Source organism: Mustela nigripes, chromosome 8 (genome assembly GCF_022355385.1).
Source record: "Mustela nigripes isolate SB6536 chromosome 8, MUSNIG.SB6536, whole genome shotgun sequence".
NCBI lineage: Eukaryota > Metazoa > Chordata > Mammalia > Carnivora > Mustelidae > Mustela > Mustela nigripes.
In genome coordinates, this window is record NC_081564.1 from 29,550,038 (window position 1) to 29,568,842 (window position 18,805).

The following is an 18,805-nucleotide window of genomic DNA, read 5'->3' on the forward strand; positions in this document are numbered from 1 at the left end:
CGCATCAGTGATGAGTCGTTGGTGGTTTCAGTTATTAGAACAAAGCTTTGGGTGACTTGCTGTCCTCAGAGCCCCTGGCTTGTGGGCATGGCCCCTGCCTCTGGGTGCTGTGGCACAGATGTCCTTTTGGGGTTGCAGCACCCAGAAGTGGTGAGTGAGGGAGTACTTTCTCTTACTTGGAGCCTTGATTTGAGTACTCAGGCCCACATGTTTCCCAATTAGATATGTAATGGAATCCCCATCAAACCACTAGCAATTCAGCGAAATCGTGACTCCTTTTTTTTTTCTTTTTTTAAAGATTTTTATTTCTTTATTTGACAGAGCACAAGTAGGCAGGGCGGCAGACAGGGGGAGAGGAAGAAGCAGGCTCCCCACTGAGCAGGGAGCCCGATGTGGGGCTTGACCCCAGGACCCCAGGATCACACCTGAGCCGAAGGCAGCTGCTTAACCGACTGAGTCACTCAGGCGCCCCTAAATAGCAACTCTTGCGGCAGCAATAACCCAGCAGTTAATATTTCTAGTTATTAACAAATGCATGTTGCTGCTCCCTGTTTTAAAAATAGTAGGGAGTTGGAAATCTTAGGACAGAAGGTTCTGCTCAGTCAGCTTTTTTTCCCCTCTCCCCAATTTTTCCTTTTCTGGAGACTTACATAAGAATCAGGACCAGAAGCCAATAGTACCGGTGTCAATTTGGGAAGCACCTCCCCGACCTCCCTGGGCCCACCCCCCCACCCGTTCAAGTGAGCAGAGGAGCAGGAATGCGTGTCTGAAGGAGAGCACTGTTTGCTGACCACATGGAATGACCTCTGCCCACAGGGGTTGGTGGGGTCTCCGGCCCATACAGGCAGCCCATGGAACAGTACCCTCTGTGCCAGCGGGGGTGGATCCAGAATTGGATCACAGAAGAAAGGTACAAAGCAGATATGGTGGAAGATAGGGGTCAAGGCCCAGGGGCTTCTCCCTAAGGCTGCCTACCTCAACCTGGGGCTGGGGTCCGACAGGTGGAGCTGCAGAGGACTGTTCCGGAAATGGCTGGGGGTTTGTATCAGGGACAGCGACAACTCCCTGAGTGCCTGTCCCCAAGACCTGGAGCAGCCCAGAAGGCTGTGTCTGGGGGGATTGAGAGCTGCCACAGTTTGGATGGGTGTCCCGAAGCTGGTGACACTTCCAGGGCAGATCCGGAGGGTTTACTTGGCCTTACTGATGCCTGGGGCTGGGGCTGTGGGGAGGTACCCCCAGTCCTTGGCCTTACTGATGCCTGGGGCTAGGTGGGGAGGTACAAAGTTAGGGGGGCTGTTGCACACAGGATGAAAGACTTTTGTGGGTCTTGGCAGTGGGTGTGGGTGCCAGTTTCATGTTCAGTTTTATGAAGTTTGTTAACTCACATTTTACTGAAAGCAAGTGCTCATAAAAATCATTTTTTAAAAAATATTTTGTTTATTTAAGAGAGAAAAGAGAGTGCATGCGTGAGCAGGGGGAGGGGCAGACAGAGAGGGACAAGTGGACTCTCTGAAGAGCAGAGAACCCCACGTGGGGCTTGATCCCAGGACGCTGAGATCATGAGCTGAGCTAAAGGTAGACACTTACCCGATTGAGCCACCCAGGTGCCCCTAAATGTTCTTACACATCTAAGAGTCAATACAGAAATTATTTTGGAAGACTCCTTGGGGTCTGACCACTGACTAGACTGACTTGGTTTCAGACCCAGTGTGACCACAGGTGGCCAAGCCATAGCTCCTGGTCCCGTGTTCTCTGTGTACCTGCCCATGGTGCTCGGAGGATCCTTTGGCCATCACATCTTAGACCCAGAGAGGTCTCATGGACGTGCAGTCCCACTCAGTCACTGTGTTCTTATTTAAAATGGCAAAGCCACCTAGAAAATATGTTTTCTTATGTTAAAACTAAAGCTCTTTTGAAAACGTTGACATCTTTTCTACTTGCCAACAAAAAACTTGTTGGATTCATAATGCAAACCACTAGAGAAACAGAAGTTCTTACCCTCTTCCTTCCCTCAGACACCCCAAAACTCAGGAGAGCAGCCCCCAGAGAGCCTGTGCTCTGCTCCAATGCATACCCTGGCCCCTTCTGGTGGGGATGGTCACATTTCTAGGAAGTCACAGGCTCACGGTGGATGGCCTTGGGAAGGGACAGATGGACAGAAGGGTACCTCTCTGCCACCAGGACACTTGGGACATGCTTGGTCTCAGCTGCTAAGGGCCCTCCCCTCTGCAGGTCCTACCACCCTTTTTGGGTGAGTGGGGTATGCAGGGCAGGATGGGATATGCGTCTTTGCCCAGCATCTCCTCTTTTCTTTGGCAGGGTCCTTGGCCGAAGGCTCCCTAGGAAACCCACCTGCCTGGAGCCATCACTGACCTTTGTTTCCTGAGAGTTCGTGTCCTCTTTAGGACTTGCCTTTGTTGCTATGGAGGCAGATTTTCTTTGTCAACAGGAGGAAAACATTAGCTTTTCTGTTTTCCCCCAGAGACCTTTAGTCATGCTTTCTCTTTCAGGCTCATCTTGGCAGCCAACAGGGATGAATTTTACCACAGACCATCCAAGGTCGCTGACTTCTGGGGGAACAACAATGAAGTCCTCAGTGGTAAGTCTTTCCTCAGGGGGCAGCCACAGCATGGCGGGAAGTAGGAGGCCCCAAGTGCCTTTAACTGGTACTGTAAGTGCAAAACAAATGAGTAGACACTGACTGGTTTCATGGGGGAAGCTCCCAGGTTGGGGTCTGGGACCAGCATTGAGGTGACCAGCCCCGAAGTGTGTACCCAGCACCGGCCACCTGTTTTCGTGTGTTGTGGACTCCCAGAGAAGTAGCTGGAAAGAATCGGTTGGTTTATTTGGCTCCACCTTTTCGCAGTGGGGGTGTGGTCAGGTTCATAGGAGGTGCAGGTTCACATTCAGTCACCCCGTGAAGCGTCATTGTGTGGTGTGTGTGTGTGTACACGCGTGTGTGCGTGTACACCTGCACATGTTTCTGTTTACATGCCGGTGCACCTCGCTTCAGAGCTGGTCTGCATTTGGGGAGGAGAGGCTTGGTTGGAGCACACTCAGATGGGAGCTGCGTGAGGAGTTCCCACAGAGAGAGGCAGAAGTGGAGGTGACATCTGTGTCCCCTGCCAGCTTAGCCCCATGGACAGAGAGCAGTTTCTGTCCATGGGGGTCTACTTGGAGGCACGTGGACAGGTGCTGGCCAGGCCAGGGTCCCTTTGCCTGTGAGCTGGGCATCAGGGAAGCATGAGGGAGCCTGGCAGAGCTGACAAGGGTACTCAGGGGCCCAGTGGGCTGAGTGGGTAGCCTCAGGGCCTGGGGACACCAGGTGTGCCCAGCTTTGCCTGCAATATCTAAGAGCTGAACTGAGGAACTTCCACAGAAGGCCTGTATAGAATGGTTGGGCGGTGGTGTGAGGGAAACACTGCCCAGGCTGGATCATCCTGGTGCCGTGTGGGAAGAGGACAGGAGTGGGGACACTGAGGCAGGGCAGTGTCGTGGACAGGAGGTCTGGCAGGGAAAGCTGCTGTGAGGCTATGAGGTGAGACCCCTGTTGGTGAGTACAAGAGAAACAAGAGGCTAGGTCGCTTGGGTATGTCTTGGCCTCCTCAGAAGCTGCACAGGAGACTGTGGAAATATCTAGACATGAGGATAGAAATGGGGGGCAGGAGACCCCTGTTGTGTAAGCTTCAAGTACCTCAGTATGGTAACCCCAGAGGGGCTGTGTATGTGGGGTCCTTGGCTGGACTAGCCATGGCTCTCCCAGAGGTTGAGGATCAGGCCTGCAGGGCTACATGAGGAGGGCTGAAGGGAGCTTGTGGGCCCGGCCAGTACGATGCCAACCATCCTGAGCTAGAGTAGAATGGAAGGGGGTCATGGGCATGGGGCAGGCTGTGTGTGTCGCTGCTGTAGGGCATTAATGGGAGACTGAAGTGGCGTTGGGGGTGGGGGAACTGGTCAGGGTGGGTGGGGGGAGGGCCTGATGGCACTTCCTGAGTATTTTTGTGGATGAGGACAAAGATGAAGGGTTAGCCTGTTGGGCTCCTTTGGCCATCCTGGCCACCTGCTTAGGCACTCCGGCCTGCACCCTACCCCAAAATCAGGGCCAATTTGTAGTGATTTGGAGTTGGTCTCTGGCATGCTGCTACGGGGCTCCTGCCTGGTGGGAGGGTGGCCCGACTTCACGACAGTGCTCGGTGGGCCCAGTGGCGCTGCACCAGTTGGGGCTGGAAGACACTAAGATCCATATCCTCCCACTATCCAGCATTACCAAATTGTGTGCAAAATTATAGGCCAGTGGTTCTCCAGATGTGATCTCTGAGCTACTAGCATCAGCAGTTCCTTGGGAACTTGTTAGAAGTTTGGAAAAATTGGGGTGTTATTTTTAAAAAATGTTTTCCCTGTGTCCTGCTCTTTCTTCTCAATCTCTTTCTCTCTGCCTCTTCACACATGTATTAGTTTTCTTGAGGTTGTCCCACACTTTGATGAAAGATTTGATTTGTCAATTTTTTTAACTTAATTTTATTTTATTTTTTTCAGTGTTCCAAGATTCATTCCGATTTATCAGTTTTTTAGAGAGTATGCACATGCATGTGCATGAATGGGGGGAGGGGCAGAGGAAGAGAGAATCTCAAGCAGATACACGGCTGAGCGCAGAGCCCGATCTAGGGCTCAATCTCACGACCCTGAGTTCATGACCTGAGCCAAAATCAAGAGTCAGACACTTAACTGACTGAGCCAGCCAGGCACCCCTGATGATGTTCAATTCATTTTTTTTTTTAAGATTTTATTTATTTATTTGACAGACAGAAATCACAAGCAGTCAAAGAGGCAGGCAGAGAGAGAGAGAGAGGAGAAAGAAGGCTCCCTGCAGAGCAGAAATCCCGATGTGGGGCTCGATCCCAGAACCCTGGGATCATGACCTGAGCAGAAGGCAGAGGCCTTAACCCACTGAGACACCCAGGCACCCCTGTTCAATTCATTTTTAAAAACCTTCTTTTCTCTCTGTTTCATTTTAGGTCATTTTTACTGCCATATCTTCATATTCACTAATCTTTTTTTCTGCAGTGTCTAATCTGCTTTTAAGCCCACCATGTATTTTTTTTTTTAATCTTACAATGTAGTTTTTATCTCTAGAAATTCAATTTTTCTCTTTTACATTTAAGTTCTTAACTGTTTTAGCATGCAGAATATAGTTTTATTAACTGAATATCTATGCCTGCAAAATCTGACGTCTGTTTCAGTTCTAGTTCAGTTTTAATAGATTGATTGAACTTTTAGTAAGCAGGGCTGTGGCTTTCTGCTTCTTTGCATGCTTGGTAATTTTTGGTTGGATGCCAAATGTTTATGGATTTTATCTTGTTGGGGACTGAATATTTTTGTTTATCTATAAATATTCCTGAGCTTTGTTTTGAGACACAGCTGAGATGCTCAGAAACAGTTTGATCCTTTCAGGTCTTGCTTTTGGGATTGGTTAAGTGGCTCTGAAGCCATGTCCAGTCTAAGGCTAATGATTCCCTACTCCTCAGGCAGATCCTTCCATCTTCCCTGCCTGTGCCCCCTGGATCTTGAGGTTTTCCAGGCTGACTTCTGGGAACAGGCACTCTTCCCAGCCCTGTGTGAGCACTGTCTCCTCTAATCTTTCTGAATGGTTCTTTCCTGGCCACAGTAGTTTCCTCACACACATGTACCAGTCAGCTGTCTGGTTCTGTGCAGCTCTCTCCTCTCTGGTCCTCTGTCCCAGGAACTCTGGCTGCCTCAATCTCCCCAGGCTCCCAGCCCTTCTCCTCTGCCAGGGAGTCCAGTGGACTCTGCCTGGGCCTCTTCCCCATACAGTGTCTTGGAGACCCTCTCCAGTCTTGGGGTTCATCTAGTGTGTTTCTTATCTCAGAGATCTCTGTCCTTTGTTTTTAGATGTCTGGTGTCTTGAAACCCACTGTTTCATGTATTTTATTTTTTGGTGGTTTTAGGTAGGAGAGTAAATCTGGTCACTGTTGATTAGCTGGATATGGAATTCTTATTTACTTTTCAGCATTTGATTTGTAGGAGTTTTTTATGCATTCTGGATTGGTATGTTGGATAAATGTATTGCCTACTCATTTTCTTAATGACATCTTCTGGTAAGCAGAATATTTTCTTTTAGTGAAGTGTGGTTTACTCTTTGATGGTTTATTCCGTTTGTGTCTTTGCCTTCCCTAAGGCCTTAAAGATATTTTCCTCTTTTTGCTTCTAGAAGCCTTTTGATTTGGGGTTTTGTGTTTAGGTCTGATTTATCTTATGTTTTTGTACTTGGCGTGAGGTAGGGGTTGAGGCTCATATCTCACCCACATCGATCCCAGTTCTTCTGGCCTTATTTATTGAATAGATACTCTTTTGTCTATTGCATTGCTATGGCAACTTGGTTGAAAATCAGTTGAACCCATGTATGTGGATCTATTTTGGACTTCTTTGTATCCCATCGATCTGTTCATCAATGCTGATACCAACTCACATTGTCTGGATTACTGCAGCTTTTTTCAACAAGTTTTTGAAATCAGGTGGTGTTAAGTCCTCCAGCTTTGTTCTATTTCAGGACTCCTTTGGCTCCTGGCTCTTTTGTGTGTGCATAGCGATTTTAGAGTCATCTTGTGAATTTCTATAAAACAGAAAGTTTCCTGGGATTTGGATTTGGATTGTTGACTCTTCTGGCCGTTTGGGGAGGACTGTCATCTTAACAATATTGACTCTTTGGTTAAGGAACAGGGCCCATCTATCTCTTTTTTAATCATAGCTTCGTGACTTCTCTTAGTGCTACTCTGTGGTTTTCAGTCTTCAGGCATTACATGTTTTTCCTTAAATGTTGTCTTATGTTTTGTTTTGTTTAATACTATTGTAAATGGTATTTTTAAATTTTCATTTTCTGATTCTTGCCTCTATTTACTTACCAGTTCTAGGAGATTTTTTTTAAATTAATATTTGGGGTGTCTGGGTGGCTTAGTAAGTTAAGTGGCTGCCTTTGGCTCAGGTCATGATCCCAGGGTCCTGGGATCAAGCCACACATTGGGTTCCCTGCTCTGCAGGGAGTCTGCTTCTCCTTCTTCCTCTGCCTGCTACTCTGCCCACTTGTGCTCTCTATCTGTCAAATAAATAAAATCTTTAAAAAAAAAATAAAATCAATTAATTTTTTAAAGTAATTTCTGTATCCAACATGGGCTCAAACTTAGGAGCTTGAGATCAGAAGTCCTATGCTCTTCTGACTGAGCCAGTCCAGGCCCCCCATGAGATTTTTTTTTGGAGGGGTAGATTCCTTTTGGATTTTCTTCACCTGTAATCCTGTCTACAAATAAAGACAGTTAACTTCTTTCTTTCTGATCTTTCCATCTTTTATTTCTCTTATAGTTACAATTTATTATTATTATTATAAAAATGATTTTGCTGCTTTTGCCGCAGTCTTCAACTGAAATGATCCTCTAATCTAGGAAGACACTTTCCTGTGGCTTTAAGGGCCTCACCAACCCAGTGGTGAGGCCCCATGGAGGACTAATCATGGCCCAGGCCTATGGGGTGGAAATGAGACAAATAGGTGGGCCTAGATGTGCTCTGGCCTCCTAGCAAAGCACCCACCTTAGGGCCTATGTGTCCTGCTGTGTCCTGCTTGGGGAGGACAGCCAGCAGCCCCACACCTGATCCAGGATGTGGGCTTGGGCCTGGTGCCTTTGCTAGGATGTGGCTGCCACTGTGCTCCCAGCACAGTGTTGATCCAATGTTGAGCCAAGCTTCAGGATGTATTCCACACATGCCAGGCTCCACTGCAAGCTTTTAGGGACTCCCATGGGCATCAGATGTCATCTTGGGGGCAGGGCCTCTCTCACATGCCCTGTGGCATGTGCCTTGCCCTGAGTAGTTCAAGGCCCTGTTCCTTAGCCTAGGCTGCTGGGCTGAGCATCTGTCTCCCCAGGACACAGGGACGGGGCAGTAGGTGCTACTGGTGGTGACACTACCATCTGTCGCAGGGCTTGACATGGAAGAAGGCAAGGAAGGAGGCACATGGCTGGGCATCAGCACACGGGGGAAGCTGGCTGCACTCACCAACTACCTGCAGCCACGGCAGGACCGGGATGCCCGGGGCCGAGGTACCGTGGGACCCTGGTTCCGGGGGTGGGGAGGGCGGGCTTTCCTCCGGCACATGTGGTCCAGGAGGAGGAGGAAGGGGAAGCAGGGTGTTTCTGGCTCTGGGTCCCACTGGCTAGCATCACTGTGGGAATCCCTGCTCTGCCTGGCCCACAGAGCCCCCGCTGGCACAGACATGGTCAGCCCCTCTCAGGAAACACTCTCCACATTTGTGCCCCAGGCCAAAGTGTCACTTCTGGCTCTTGTCATCCCCCCCGCCACCTGTCAGATGTTTGCAGAGCAGTACCCCTAGGAAAACAGCTCTTCAGACACACGTTGTCCCCATTGAAGGTTTTTTCCTTTCATGCTGTACTTCCATTTTGGGCATAAAGGCAGAAAAATAAATAAATAAATAAATAAATAAACCCCAACAAAAACCGAGTTCTGGATGCAGACCTCCTTAGTTGCCAGGTCAGTGAGGTATGGCTGGTGTGGGGGGTTAAGTTTAGCCTGTACTGGCCCCACATCAGTCTCCCCAGGATGAGGGACTCCACTTTGCCACCTCGGCCATGTGTGTCTGTCCCCTACCCACAGGTGAACTTGTGACCCACTTTCTGACTACAGACATGGACAGCTTGTCCTACTTGAAGAAGGTCTCTGCGGAGGGCCACCTGTACAACGGCTTTAATCTCATAGCAGCTGACCTGAGGTGGGTCTGCTCGGAGGGAGATGGCAGCCCATTGGCCACTGCCATGGAGCAGAGCTGTGGGCTTGGCAGGAAGTGGGGTTCCCACCCTGCCACCCAGGTTGTGGCAGCCTCTCCAGGGACATCGCACCTGGTGGGCATGGTTAAGCTTCCCAGGGCTGGCTGACTATTGTGGGGATGCAGGAAGTGGAACCTGGGCTCCTGGTGGCAGCGAGATGGTCACCAGCTCCTGCACGTGAGCTGTGGCGTGACTGCAGCGGGCATCTCTGGTCCCGGGGTCACCCCTGGCCCACACCTTGCCCCTAAGGTCTCCTCCCAGGCCTGTGGCTCAGGAGTGCCCTGTTCTGGAGCTGCCCCTCACTTGCCCTGTTCTCTGGTGTGCACAGTGGCCCCAGGCTGGAGAAGGAAGGTCCCTAGCAGACTGGCTTCCCAGCAGTGCTGGCAGTCAGGTGCTGCTGAGCTCTGGGGCTACTTTAGAGCAGTGTGTCTGAGCATGTGGCGTGGCTCATCTCATGTTCTGCAAGGGACTCAGTGGGCAGCTCCCAGGGCCTCCCTGGTGTTGTCCAAAGGGGCGACAGAGCTGTCCCAGCTGCCCATGGGCCCCGTCGCCAGAGGACACGGAAGCTGTGCTATACAGTCATTTGGGGAAGTTTTCCCCTCCCTGGAGTCGGGAGGATAGGCAAGGAGCAGAGGCAGGAGGAAGGGGCCCCAAGAGGCCTGGAGCCTCAGGGTTGCTGGCACTGGCTGAGAGTCAGGAGTAGGGTGGCTGGAACCTGGTAGGGACCTATGGCCGGTGGGGCGTTGCCAGGCCCCGTGAGGCATACAGGGGTACAGTAGTAGCAAGCAGTAAGCTGCATGGCCATGTGGGGGTGGATGCTGGGCCCTTCCTGTGCAGCACCTGGCACATAGTTACTGCTGCCCCATGTGCAACTGCTGCGGCCAAGCTACCGACGGACTGCTGATGTGGGTAAGACCTTGCCGGTATGCGATGGGGCTGGGGTCCAGCAGCCCCTGGAGACAGTAGCCCCAATCTACTGATGAAGTTCTCGAACATATGTGAGGTTCTGTGGGGTAAGGTCTGGAGCCGATGACCAAGAAAGAATTCTTGAGGCATCTTTGGTGCAGAATGGTGGTTTATTAAAACACGGGGACAGGACCCATGGGCAGGAAGAGCGGCTACCCCCCCCACCCGGGGCAGGTTGTGTACCATGGAGTTGGGGGCAGGTAGGGAAAAGGAAGGTTTCAATAGAACTTTCATATGGTAAAGAGGACCTACAAGATACCTGATACCAGAGGCCTTGCCATTGCCAAGGTCATTTTGTCCTCTAGCAAGGTATGAACATTAAGTTTGGTGGGAGATTCCCAAAGAATGTCACATATGCCCCACCCAGGAGTGGGGGTGGGGGAAAGTTGGAGGGTGTCAGCTTTTGCTTTTGTCCTCAGCCAGCCTTCTGTTCCCTCATCACTATCAAGCTGGGACTGGATTGGGGACACTGTTGACAGTCTTGATGCATAAGGCAGATCACGGCAGGTGGGAGAGTGGCAATGCTGTAGCCGCAAAGGGTGGCCAAGGTGGAGAGGCCCTGGCAGGATGTCCTCGCCTTGGATGCCCCAGGGCCCATGTGCATTTCCCAAGCAGGGTGTACAGAGTGGCTGGTGGATTCAGGCATTGGGTGGGAATAGGGCAGGGCAGCCAGGGTGGTCTGTGCTCCGTCCCACACTTGACAGATGTGGCCTGGGAACTTCAGGGGTTTTGTGACTTTGTCCTTTAGTGAAGTGAGCATCCATTGTCCTGCCCTCCTGCCCTCCCCTTGTGCACCCCCACTGCCGATGCCCAGAGGTCAGTGAAGGTGGTCAGCTTCCATCCTGGGAGGTGGTCAGTACGGCACGGAGGGCCCATGACCAGACATGTGGCCTGAGCCCACCTCCTTCCTCAAGAGCCCCAGGCCAACTGTGCCTAGAGTGTCCATTGCATGTGACCCGCTCAGCCCCACTCTTGCTGCATGTATCGACACACTGATGTGGAGGCTGCAGTGGCCATGGGAGGAGGTGGGTGCTGGCATGGGCACTTGCTGGCCCTGGCCCTCTCATTCTCACCATGGACAGCTCCCAGAGGGGAACTTCCATGCCTTTCTTGCCACCCCCCATGCTGGGAACACCTTACTTGCATCTGACCTGGTCTGGAAGACCAGTAGCCCAGCAGGACTCAGTGCTCACCAACCATGTCAAGTGGCTGGGTGATGAGGGCCCTGTGCTCTGAGTAGACACCTGCATGGGCAGGCGGCTCCCACAGGTGGGCTTGGGCCCCTTGGTGCCTGAACAGCTCTCCTGCCTCCTGGGGCCACAGGGTCAGAGCCTGCCTCCCTAGACACATCCCTCAAGGACAGGTGGTGGCCAGGGCAACTGAGGAAGTTGGCCATCAACAAGCAACCCCAGTGGTAGGTGCCAGAAAGAAGTCAGGGTCAAGGAGAAGAGCTCCTCATCGCAGTCATGGCCAGTCTCTGACCAAGCACAGCAGGAGTTGATGTCTAATCCATGGGTCTTCATGCTTTCTACCTTTTTTGCCTATAAAAATTTCTGAAGTCTTGGGGCATCTGGTTGGCTCAGTGGGTTAAGCCTCTGCCTTCAGCTCAGGTCATGATCTCAGGGTCCTGAGATCAAGCCCCAAGTCAGGCTCTTTGTTCAGTGGGGAGCCTGCTTCCCCCTCTCTCTCGGACTGCCTCTCTGCCTACCTCTGATCTCTCTCTCTCTCTGTCAAATAAGTAAATAAAATTAAAAAAAATTTTTTTTAACTCTTAGCTAGATAGCTTAAGAAATGAGCCAGAGTCTGTGGGGAGGAAGAACAGGAGCAGAATGTGAAGCCACCTGCGGCCAGGTTGGGAGCAGTGGGAGGGACTCCCTGGCTGCCCCTCCCAGCCCTCTCTTTGCAACGGTTCAGCTTGGAGGCTTAGGTCTGGAGGCTTAGGTCCCGATGTGGCATTCTCTGCACCTGCAGGCGGGAAGGTGGCTCACAGGCCAGGAAGAGACCTTCTCTAGTTTGCAGAGAAGGCAGTTTCAAGGAAGATATACTATGGTATTTACGAGTGGGAACATTTCCAGCTCCCAGCCATTTGAAGTATTTTTAAATGCACACTCAGCACATAAAAGTAGGCAAATGGGATCTTTGGTGCTTTGTTCAGAAGCCTCTGTTGCCCTGGGGCATCCCACTGTGTCTGGAGGTGTATGGGGATGGGCTTTGGGGGTGGGAGTGGTGTCTGCAGGCACAGTGAGGTCATTGCTAGGGGTCTCAGATCTTAGCTGTGAGGCCCCTGGGAGGCTGGAGCCCTGACTAACTCCTGTCCTGACCCTGTGCTGGGGATGGTGATAAAGTCTTAGAATATAAGTGAGGTTCGATGGGCTGAGGTTCGGAGCTGATGACCAAGAAAAAGTTCTTGAGACATCTTTGGTGCAAAATGGTGGTTTATTAAAGCACGGGACAGGACCCATGGGTAGGAAGAGCTGCTGTCCTGGGGTTGTGAAGGGTGGCAGGTTATGTATCATGAGGGCGGGGGAAGGAAAAGGGAGGTTTCAATAGAACTTTCATTTTTTTTTTTAAGGTATTTTTTTTTTAAGATTTTATTTATTTATTTGACAGAGAGAGATCACAAGTAGGCAGAGAGGCAGACAGAGAGAGAGAGAGAGAGAGGAGGAAGCAGGCTCCCTGCTGAGCAGAGAGCCTGATGCGGGACTCGATCCCAGGACCCTGAGATCATGACCTGAGCAGAAGGCAGCGGCTTAACCCACTGAGCCACCCAGGCGCCCTTAATAGAACTTTCATATGGTAAAGAGGACCTATAAGATACCAGGGACCTGTGGCCTTGCCATTTTTCCCTCTAGCAGGTTATTAACATTAAGATAGGTGGGAGAGGGGCGCCTGGGTGGCTCAGTGGGTTAAAGCCTCTGCTTTCAGCTCAGGTCATGGTCCCAGGGTCATGGTCCCAGGGTCATGGTCCCAGGGTCATGGGATCGAGCCCTGCATCGGGCTCTCTGCTCAGCGGGGAGCCTGCTTCCTCCTCTCTCTCTGCCTGCCTCTCTGCCTGCTTGTGATCTCTGTCTATCAAATAAATAAATAAAATATTAAAAAAAAAAAAAGATAGGTGGGAGATTCCTCAAGAATGTCACATGTCCCACCCAGGAGTGGGGAAGGTTGGAGGGTGTCAGCTTTTGCTTTGTCCTTAGCCAGCCTTTTATTCCCTCATCAATGGGACCATGGAGATCACCAGGCAGTGAGAGATTTAGCACTCTGTGATTCCCATCTGACCTTCTCTGTCCTCCTGTCCACAGCACAGAGAAGGGAGATGTCATTTGCTACTACGGAAACCGGGGGGAGCCCGAGCCAGTCGTCCTGGCACCAGGTAAGCCTACTCTGGCGGGCGGTGACAAGGTTTGGGCTGCTTCTGTGGGGACACTTCTGTACTTTTGAGAACCGGAGGCCCGGTCACATTTCTCTCCAGGGATTATGCTCCTTGGCCTTTGGTGTGCCTTATGCCCCCATAGTGGCCCATGGCCTACACTTGGTCCACATATCAGGGTACCCACAGCAGGACTACCTTCCCCTAGCCCAAAGCCAGTTACTGCCCAGAGAGAACTGAAAACTGACAGTGTTTACAAAAGGACACAGAGGTCTCTTCTACCCCCAGTTCTATGTGTTGGCCCAGAGGCCTCTGTGGAAGTATCTGGAAACCGCCCCTATGATGCCCTCTCGCAGTTCTCAGTATTTAAGATCCTGTGACTGGAGATGCTTCTTTTCTGCTAAAGGGAGGAAGTAAGGGACACAGAGGGGGAAGGTGGAAGGGAGGGAGTGAGCCTGTTTCAAATATGTCAGGTTGTTTCCCTGAGCTTGACCCTGCCTGAGCATGTCACTTTTTAAAAATTAACAGCTTTAATGAGATGTAATTCAAATATCATACTGTTGGGTCCATGGTCAAAGGAGCAAGAATGATACAAAGCTAAGATCAAAGCTTTATTTCGTGCCAAGCATCGAAATCAAACTGACCGGCCAGGGCCGTCTCTTGCAAAGAGGCGACGACCCTCTGCCTAACAGACTAGCTTTTAAGGGCAAAGGCCATGTGGTTGGGCCTGGCCACGGTGACCAATGAGATTTTAACACAGAGAAAGCTGCACAGCCCTGCTAGGTCACACATAAGTGACCAATTGAATTACAATTTACCCTATAGTAGATTTTTAAAAAAATTATTTATTTATTTATTTGTCAGAGAGAGAGGAGCAAGAGCGAGCACAGGCAGAGTGGCAGGCAGAGGCAGAGGGAGAAGCAGGCTCCCTGCCAAGCAAGGAGCCCCATGTGGGACTCGATCCCGGGACGCTGGGATCATGACCTGAGCTGAAGGCAGCTGCTTAACCCACTGAGCCACCCAGGCGTCCCTAACCTATAGTAGATATTTGAACTAGCCTATAACCTTGGTCAGAATGGACGCCCAAAGGGTGGGGCCCATACTCCTTGGTAGCGAGGAGACAGTATGCACCCCCCGCCGACTGGATACCTCCACTTGGCCTGAATCACCCTTGTATTTGGGCTTTGTTACTTGGGACTGGTTTTGGGGACTTGTTTTTAAGTAAGTTCCCTGAAGGAGGAGGGGGAGGGCCAGGATGGAGCTGCTCTGGCTAAATAGGCCCTTACAATACAATGTACTCACATACACTGTATCATTTGGCAGGTTTTAGTCTATCTGTGAAGGTGTGCAACTATCACTGATACAGAATCCCGTGACATTTTCATCACCCCAAAAGAAACCCCTGTTCCCATTAGCAGTCACCCCCCACTTCCCTCCACCCCTCAGTCCCAGACATCCACTAACCTACTTTCTGTCTCTGTGCATTTGCTTATTCTGAACATTTCATGCAAGTGTAATCAGCCAATATGTGGCCTTTTGTGATTTCTTTTTCCTTTCTTCCATCCTTTCTTCTTTTTAATTAACATATTATGTATTATTTGTTTCAGGGATACAGGTCTGTGATTCATCAGTCTTACACAATTCACAGCACTCACCACAGCACATACCCTCCCCAGTGTCCATCCCCTGGCCAACCCATCCTTCTCACCTCCCTCCTCTCCAGCAACCCTCAGTTTGTTTCCCGAGATTGAGTCTCTTATGGTTTCTCTCCCTCTCTGGTTTCATCTTGTTTCATTTTTTGCTCCCTTCCCCTATGATCCTCTGTCTTGTTTCTCAAATTCCTGATAATCAGTGAGATCATATGATAATTGTCTTTCTCTGATTGACTTATTTTGCTCAGCATAATACCCTCTAGTTCCATCCATGTCATTGCAAATGGCAAGATTTTTTTTTTTTTAATTTGATTTATTTATTTGTCAGAGAGAGAGAGAGCACGAGAGTGAGCACAGGCAGACAGAGTGGAAGGCAGAGTCAGAGGGAGAAGCAGGCTCCCTGCAGAGCAAGAAGTCCGATGTGGGACTTGATCCCAGGACGCTGGGATCATGACCTGAGCCGAAGGCAGCTGCTTAACCAACTGAGCCACCCAGGCGTCCCCAAATGGCAAGATTTTGATGGCTGCATAGTATTCCATTGTGTATATATACCACATTTCCTTTATCCATCCACCTGTTGTTGGACATCTAGGCTCTTTCCATTGTTTGGCTATTGTGGACATTGCTGCTATAAACATTGTGGTGCAGGTACCCCTTTGGACCACTACATGTGTATCTTTGGGGTAAATACCCAGTAGTGCAATTACTGGGTCATAGGGTAGCTCTATTTTCAACTTTTTTTTTTTTTATAGATTTATTTTATTTTATTTATTTGACAGAGAGAGATCACAGGTAGGCAGAGAGGCTGGCAGAGAGAGAGAGAGAGAGAGAGAGAGAGAGAGAAGCAGGCTCCCTGCCGAGCAGAGAGCCCGATGCGGGACTCAATCCCAGGACCCCGAGATCATTACCTGAGCCGAAGGCAGCGGCTTAACCCACTGAGCCACCCAGGCGCCCCTATTTTCAACTTTTTGAGGAACCTCTATACTGTTCTCCAGAGTGGCTACACCAGCTTGCATTCCCATCAACAGTGTAGAACGGTTCCCCTTTCTCAGCACCCTCGCCCACACCTGTCACTTCCTGACTGATTAATTTTAGCCATTCTGACTGGTGTGAGGTGGTATCTCACTGTGGCTTTGATTTGTATTTGACTGACTTCTTTCTTAACATCATGTTTTCAAGGTCTCTCTGTGTTGTAGCACAAATTAGGGTTTCATTCCTTTTTACAGCTGAATAATATTCCATTGCCTAGATAGTCTACTTTTCATTTTCCCGTTCATCTGGCTGATGGACCCTTGGGTTGTTTTCAGCTTTCGGCCATCGTGGATCATGCTGCTGTAGACATTTGTTCTAAGTTTTTGCACAGACCTGTGTTTTCCTCTTTTTTATGCATATACTTAGGAGTGGCTGTGCTGGATGGTAAGGTGACTGTTTAACCCCTTTGGGGAATTGCCAAACTGTTTTCCAAAGCAGCGCTACCATATACATTCCCACCAGCAGTATATGAGGTTCCAATTTTTCCCCATCCTCACCAGCAGTTATTATTGTTGTTTTTTAAAAGATTGTTAAAATTAAAAAAAAAAAAACAAAACACCATAATCTCTATTCCCAGTGTGGGCCTCAAACTCAAGACTCCGAGATCAAGGGTCTCATGCTCCCCTGACAGAGCCAGCCAGGTGCCCATGTCTGTCCTTTTGATTACAGCCATTCTAGTGGGTGTAAAGTAGTGTCTCCTGGTGATTTTGATTTGCCTTTCTCTGATGGCAAATGATGTTGAGCATCTTTTCATGTGCTTATGGGTCATTTGTATGTTTTCTTTGAAGAAATGCCTGTTCAGACCCTTTGATTATTTTTAAATTGGGTTGCTTGTATTTTTATTTTTGAGTTGTAGTTCTTTTTCTCTTTTTTGAGGTTTTATTTTTTAATTTTTTTTAAGATTTTATTTACTTAAGGATGCCTGGGTGGCTCAGTCAGTTAAGCATCTGCCTTCAGCTCAGGTCATGATCTCAGAGTTCTGGGATCAAGTTCTGCATTGGGCCCCTTGCTCAGCAGGAGGGGGAGTACTGCTTCTCCCTCTCCCTTTGCTGTTCCCCCTGTTCATACTCTCTCTCTCTTACTCTGTCAAATCAATAACATCTCAAAAAGAAAAAGATTTTATTTATTTAAGAGAGAGCATGAGTGGGGGAAAGGGGCAGAGGGAGAAGCAGACTTCCTGCTGAGCAGGGAACCTGATGCAAGGCTTGATCCCAGGACACTGGGATCATGATTTGAGCCAAGGGCAGACACCCAGGTGCCCCTAAAATTTCATTTTATTTTTTTTATATATTTTTTAAGATTTTATTTATTTATTTGCCAGAGAGAGAGAGCACAGGCAGGCAGAGTGGCAGCAGAGGCCTATTCTGATGTTGGCCAACTCCCTAACCACTGACTGATATCCAGCAGGTATCCCTCTGGCCTCAGGTTGCTATTCTCCCACTCTTGACCTTCTCAGGGAGATTGACACCTTGCAGCTTTTTCCTAGCTTAGAGATGGGAGTGAGATGTCCCCGGAGGTGGTTTCTTCTTGAGGTTCCCCTTTCTTTTGCCGCGTTGGAATTCAGGTCGTCAATTTCCTCCATCAAGCCTGCTTGGCGCTTGTGCCTTAGGTCTCCTGTGAGTGCCCTGCTATGCTGAGTTCTCCATCCTTCGCCACACAGATGGGTTAGGAATGTGCATGGAGAAGATGCTGAAGTGTGGGGTGGTCTGGGCTCTGTGTCCCTGCCCATCCTCCTAGTCCCTTTCCCAGTGCTGGGTGGGTGGGTAATCTCTGAATTACTGACATTTACCCTGAATTCCCACAATGGGGCCTCTGCCCTGGCTGGGCTGTCTCCTTCCCTGCAGGAACGTATGGACTAAGCAATGCGCTGCTGGAGACGCCCTGGAAGAAGCTGTGCTTTGGGAAGCAGCTCTTCCTGGAGGCCGTGGAGCGGAGCCAGGCACTCCCCAAGGATGTCCTCATTGCCCAGCTCCTGCATGTGCTCAACAATGATGAGGCGTGAGTGAGCGGAGCCTGCTGGGACAAGCAGAGGGTCCCACTTCTTCTCTAGTCCTGGGACATAGAGGCAGGCAGGCTGTGCTGCCCTGGGAGGCTTGTGGAGGTGACTGAGAACAGCTCCTCAGCCCGGGGGTGCCCGATAGACATACTGTTCTTTGTTCCTCTCCTAACTGCTCCCCTCCTGGGTCAGTATACTTGGAAGCTCAATGCTCTCAGAGGCTCGGTGTGGGCCTCTGTGGGGCAGAGAGTAGCTGGAGGTTCCCCATGTCTGCACACAACTGGTGGGAGATTCTAGAAAGCTCCAGGTGCTCAGCAAACCACAGAAGCAAGCAGCCAGCCTGGGAGTATGTCTGGGGGTTAATGTCCTTCCCACATGCTGTCTTACCAGTGCTGTGACACAGACACACCTGTCCCAGGAATCGCCTGGGGGAAAGAAGCTCCTGACCCAACTTCCTTAAGGCACCTCCATGGCCTCTGCACACAGTACCTGGCTCAGGGACGGCCCCCCAGCCCCGGGCCCCCCCCCCCCCCCCCCACCGCCGCCACATGTCATGGTCATCCCACCTGGGAGTCAGAGGTGCTGGCCGTGCTACCTTCCTCCCATGCTGCAGTGTCACCCATACTCAGGCCAGGCCCCTATCCTGCCTAGATGACCTGATAGCCCCTCAGAGAGCCCCAACGGCCTGCCTCCTGCTTCTCTCTACTGGAACCCTTCCCTGCCCCTTGCTTAGTGTCCATCTCCTTTTGGAACCATGATCCTTTTGGAACCACGAACCATGGGACCTTTAGCCTCAGCATAGCCACCCCTCAGGGAAGCCCTAATTGGACTGGTCCAGCATCCCATGCTCAACTGTATGTAAGTCATGTGGCCCTCAGTCTCTTATCTGTCACTCCCGCTGGCCTGAAAAGGGGTCCTGGCCACTTCGACAGCTGTGGTCCCA

At 50.4% G+C, this 18,805-nt stretch overlaps 1 protein-coding gene across 5 annotated transcripts in view; it reads left to right on the forward strand.

The window, feature by feature from the left end:
* The window catches only part of TANGO2 (transport and golgi organization 2 homolog), a 41,271-nt gene that overhangs the window by 19,167 nt on the left and 3,299 nt on the right, over positions 1–18,805 (forward strand). For 4 of the 5 annotated variants that reach the window (XM_059409105.1, XM_059409103.1, XM_059409104.1 and 1 more), the window contains exons 3-7: positions 2,511–2,599; positions 7,989–8,108; positions 8,680–8,794; positions 13,115–13,185; positions 17,711–17,864. In XM_059409105.1, coding sequence (XP_059265088.1) covers positions 2,511–2,599; positions 7,989–8,108; positions 8,680–8,794; positions 13,115–13,185; positions 17,711–17,864 — 549 coding nt within the window. Of the gene's footprint in view, positions 1–2,510; positions 2,600–7,988; positions 8,109–8,679; positions 8,795–13,114; positions 13,186–17,710; positions 17,865–18,805 lie in introns of those variants that run through there. The other variant, XM_059409107.1, reaches the window with a different exon arrangement.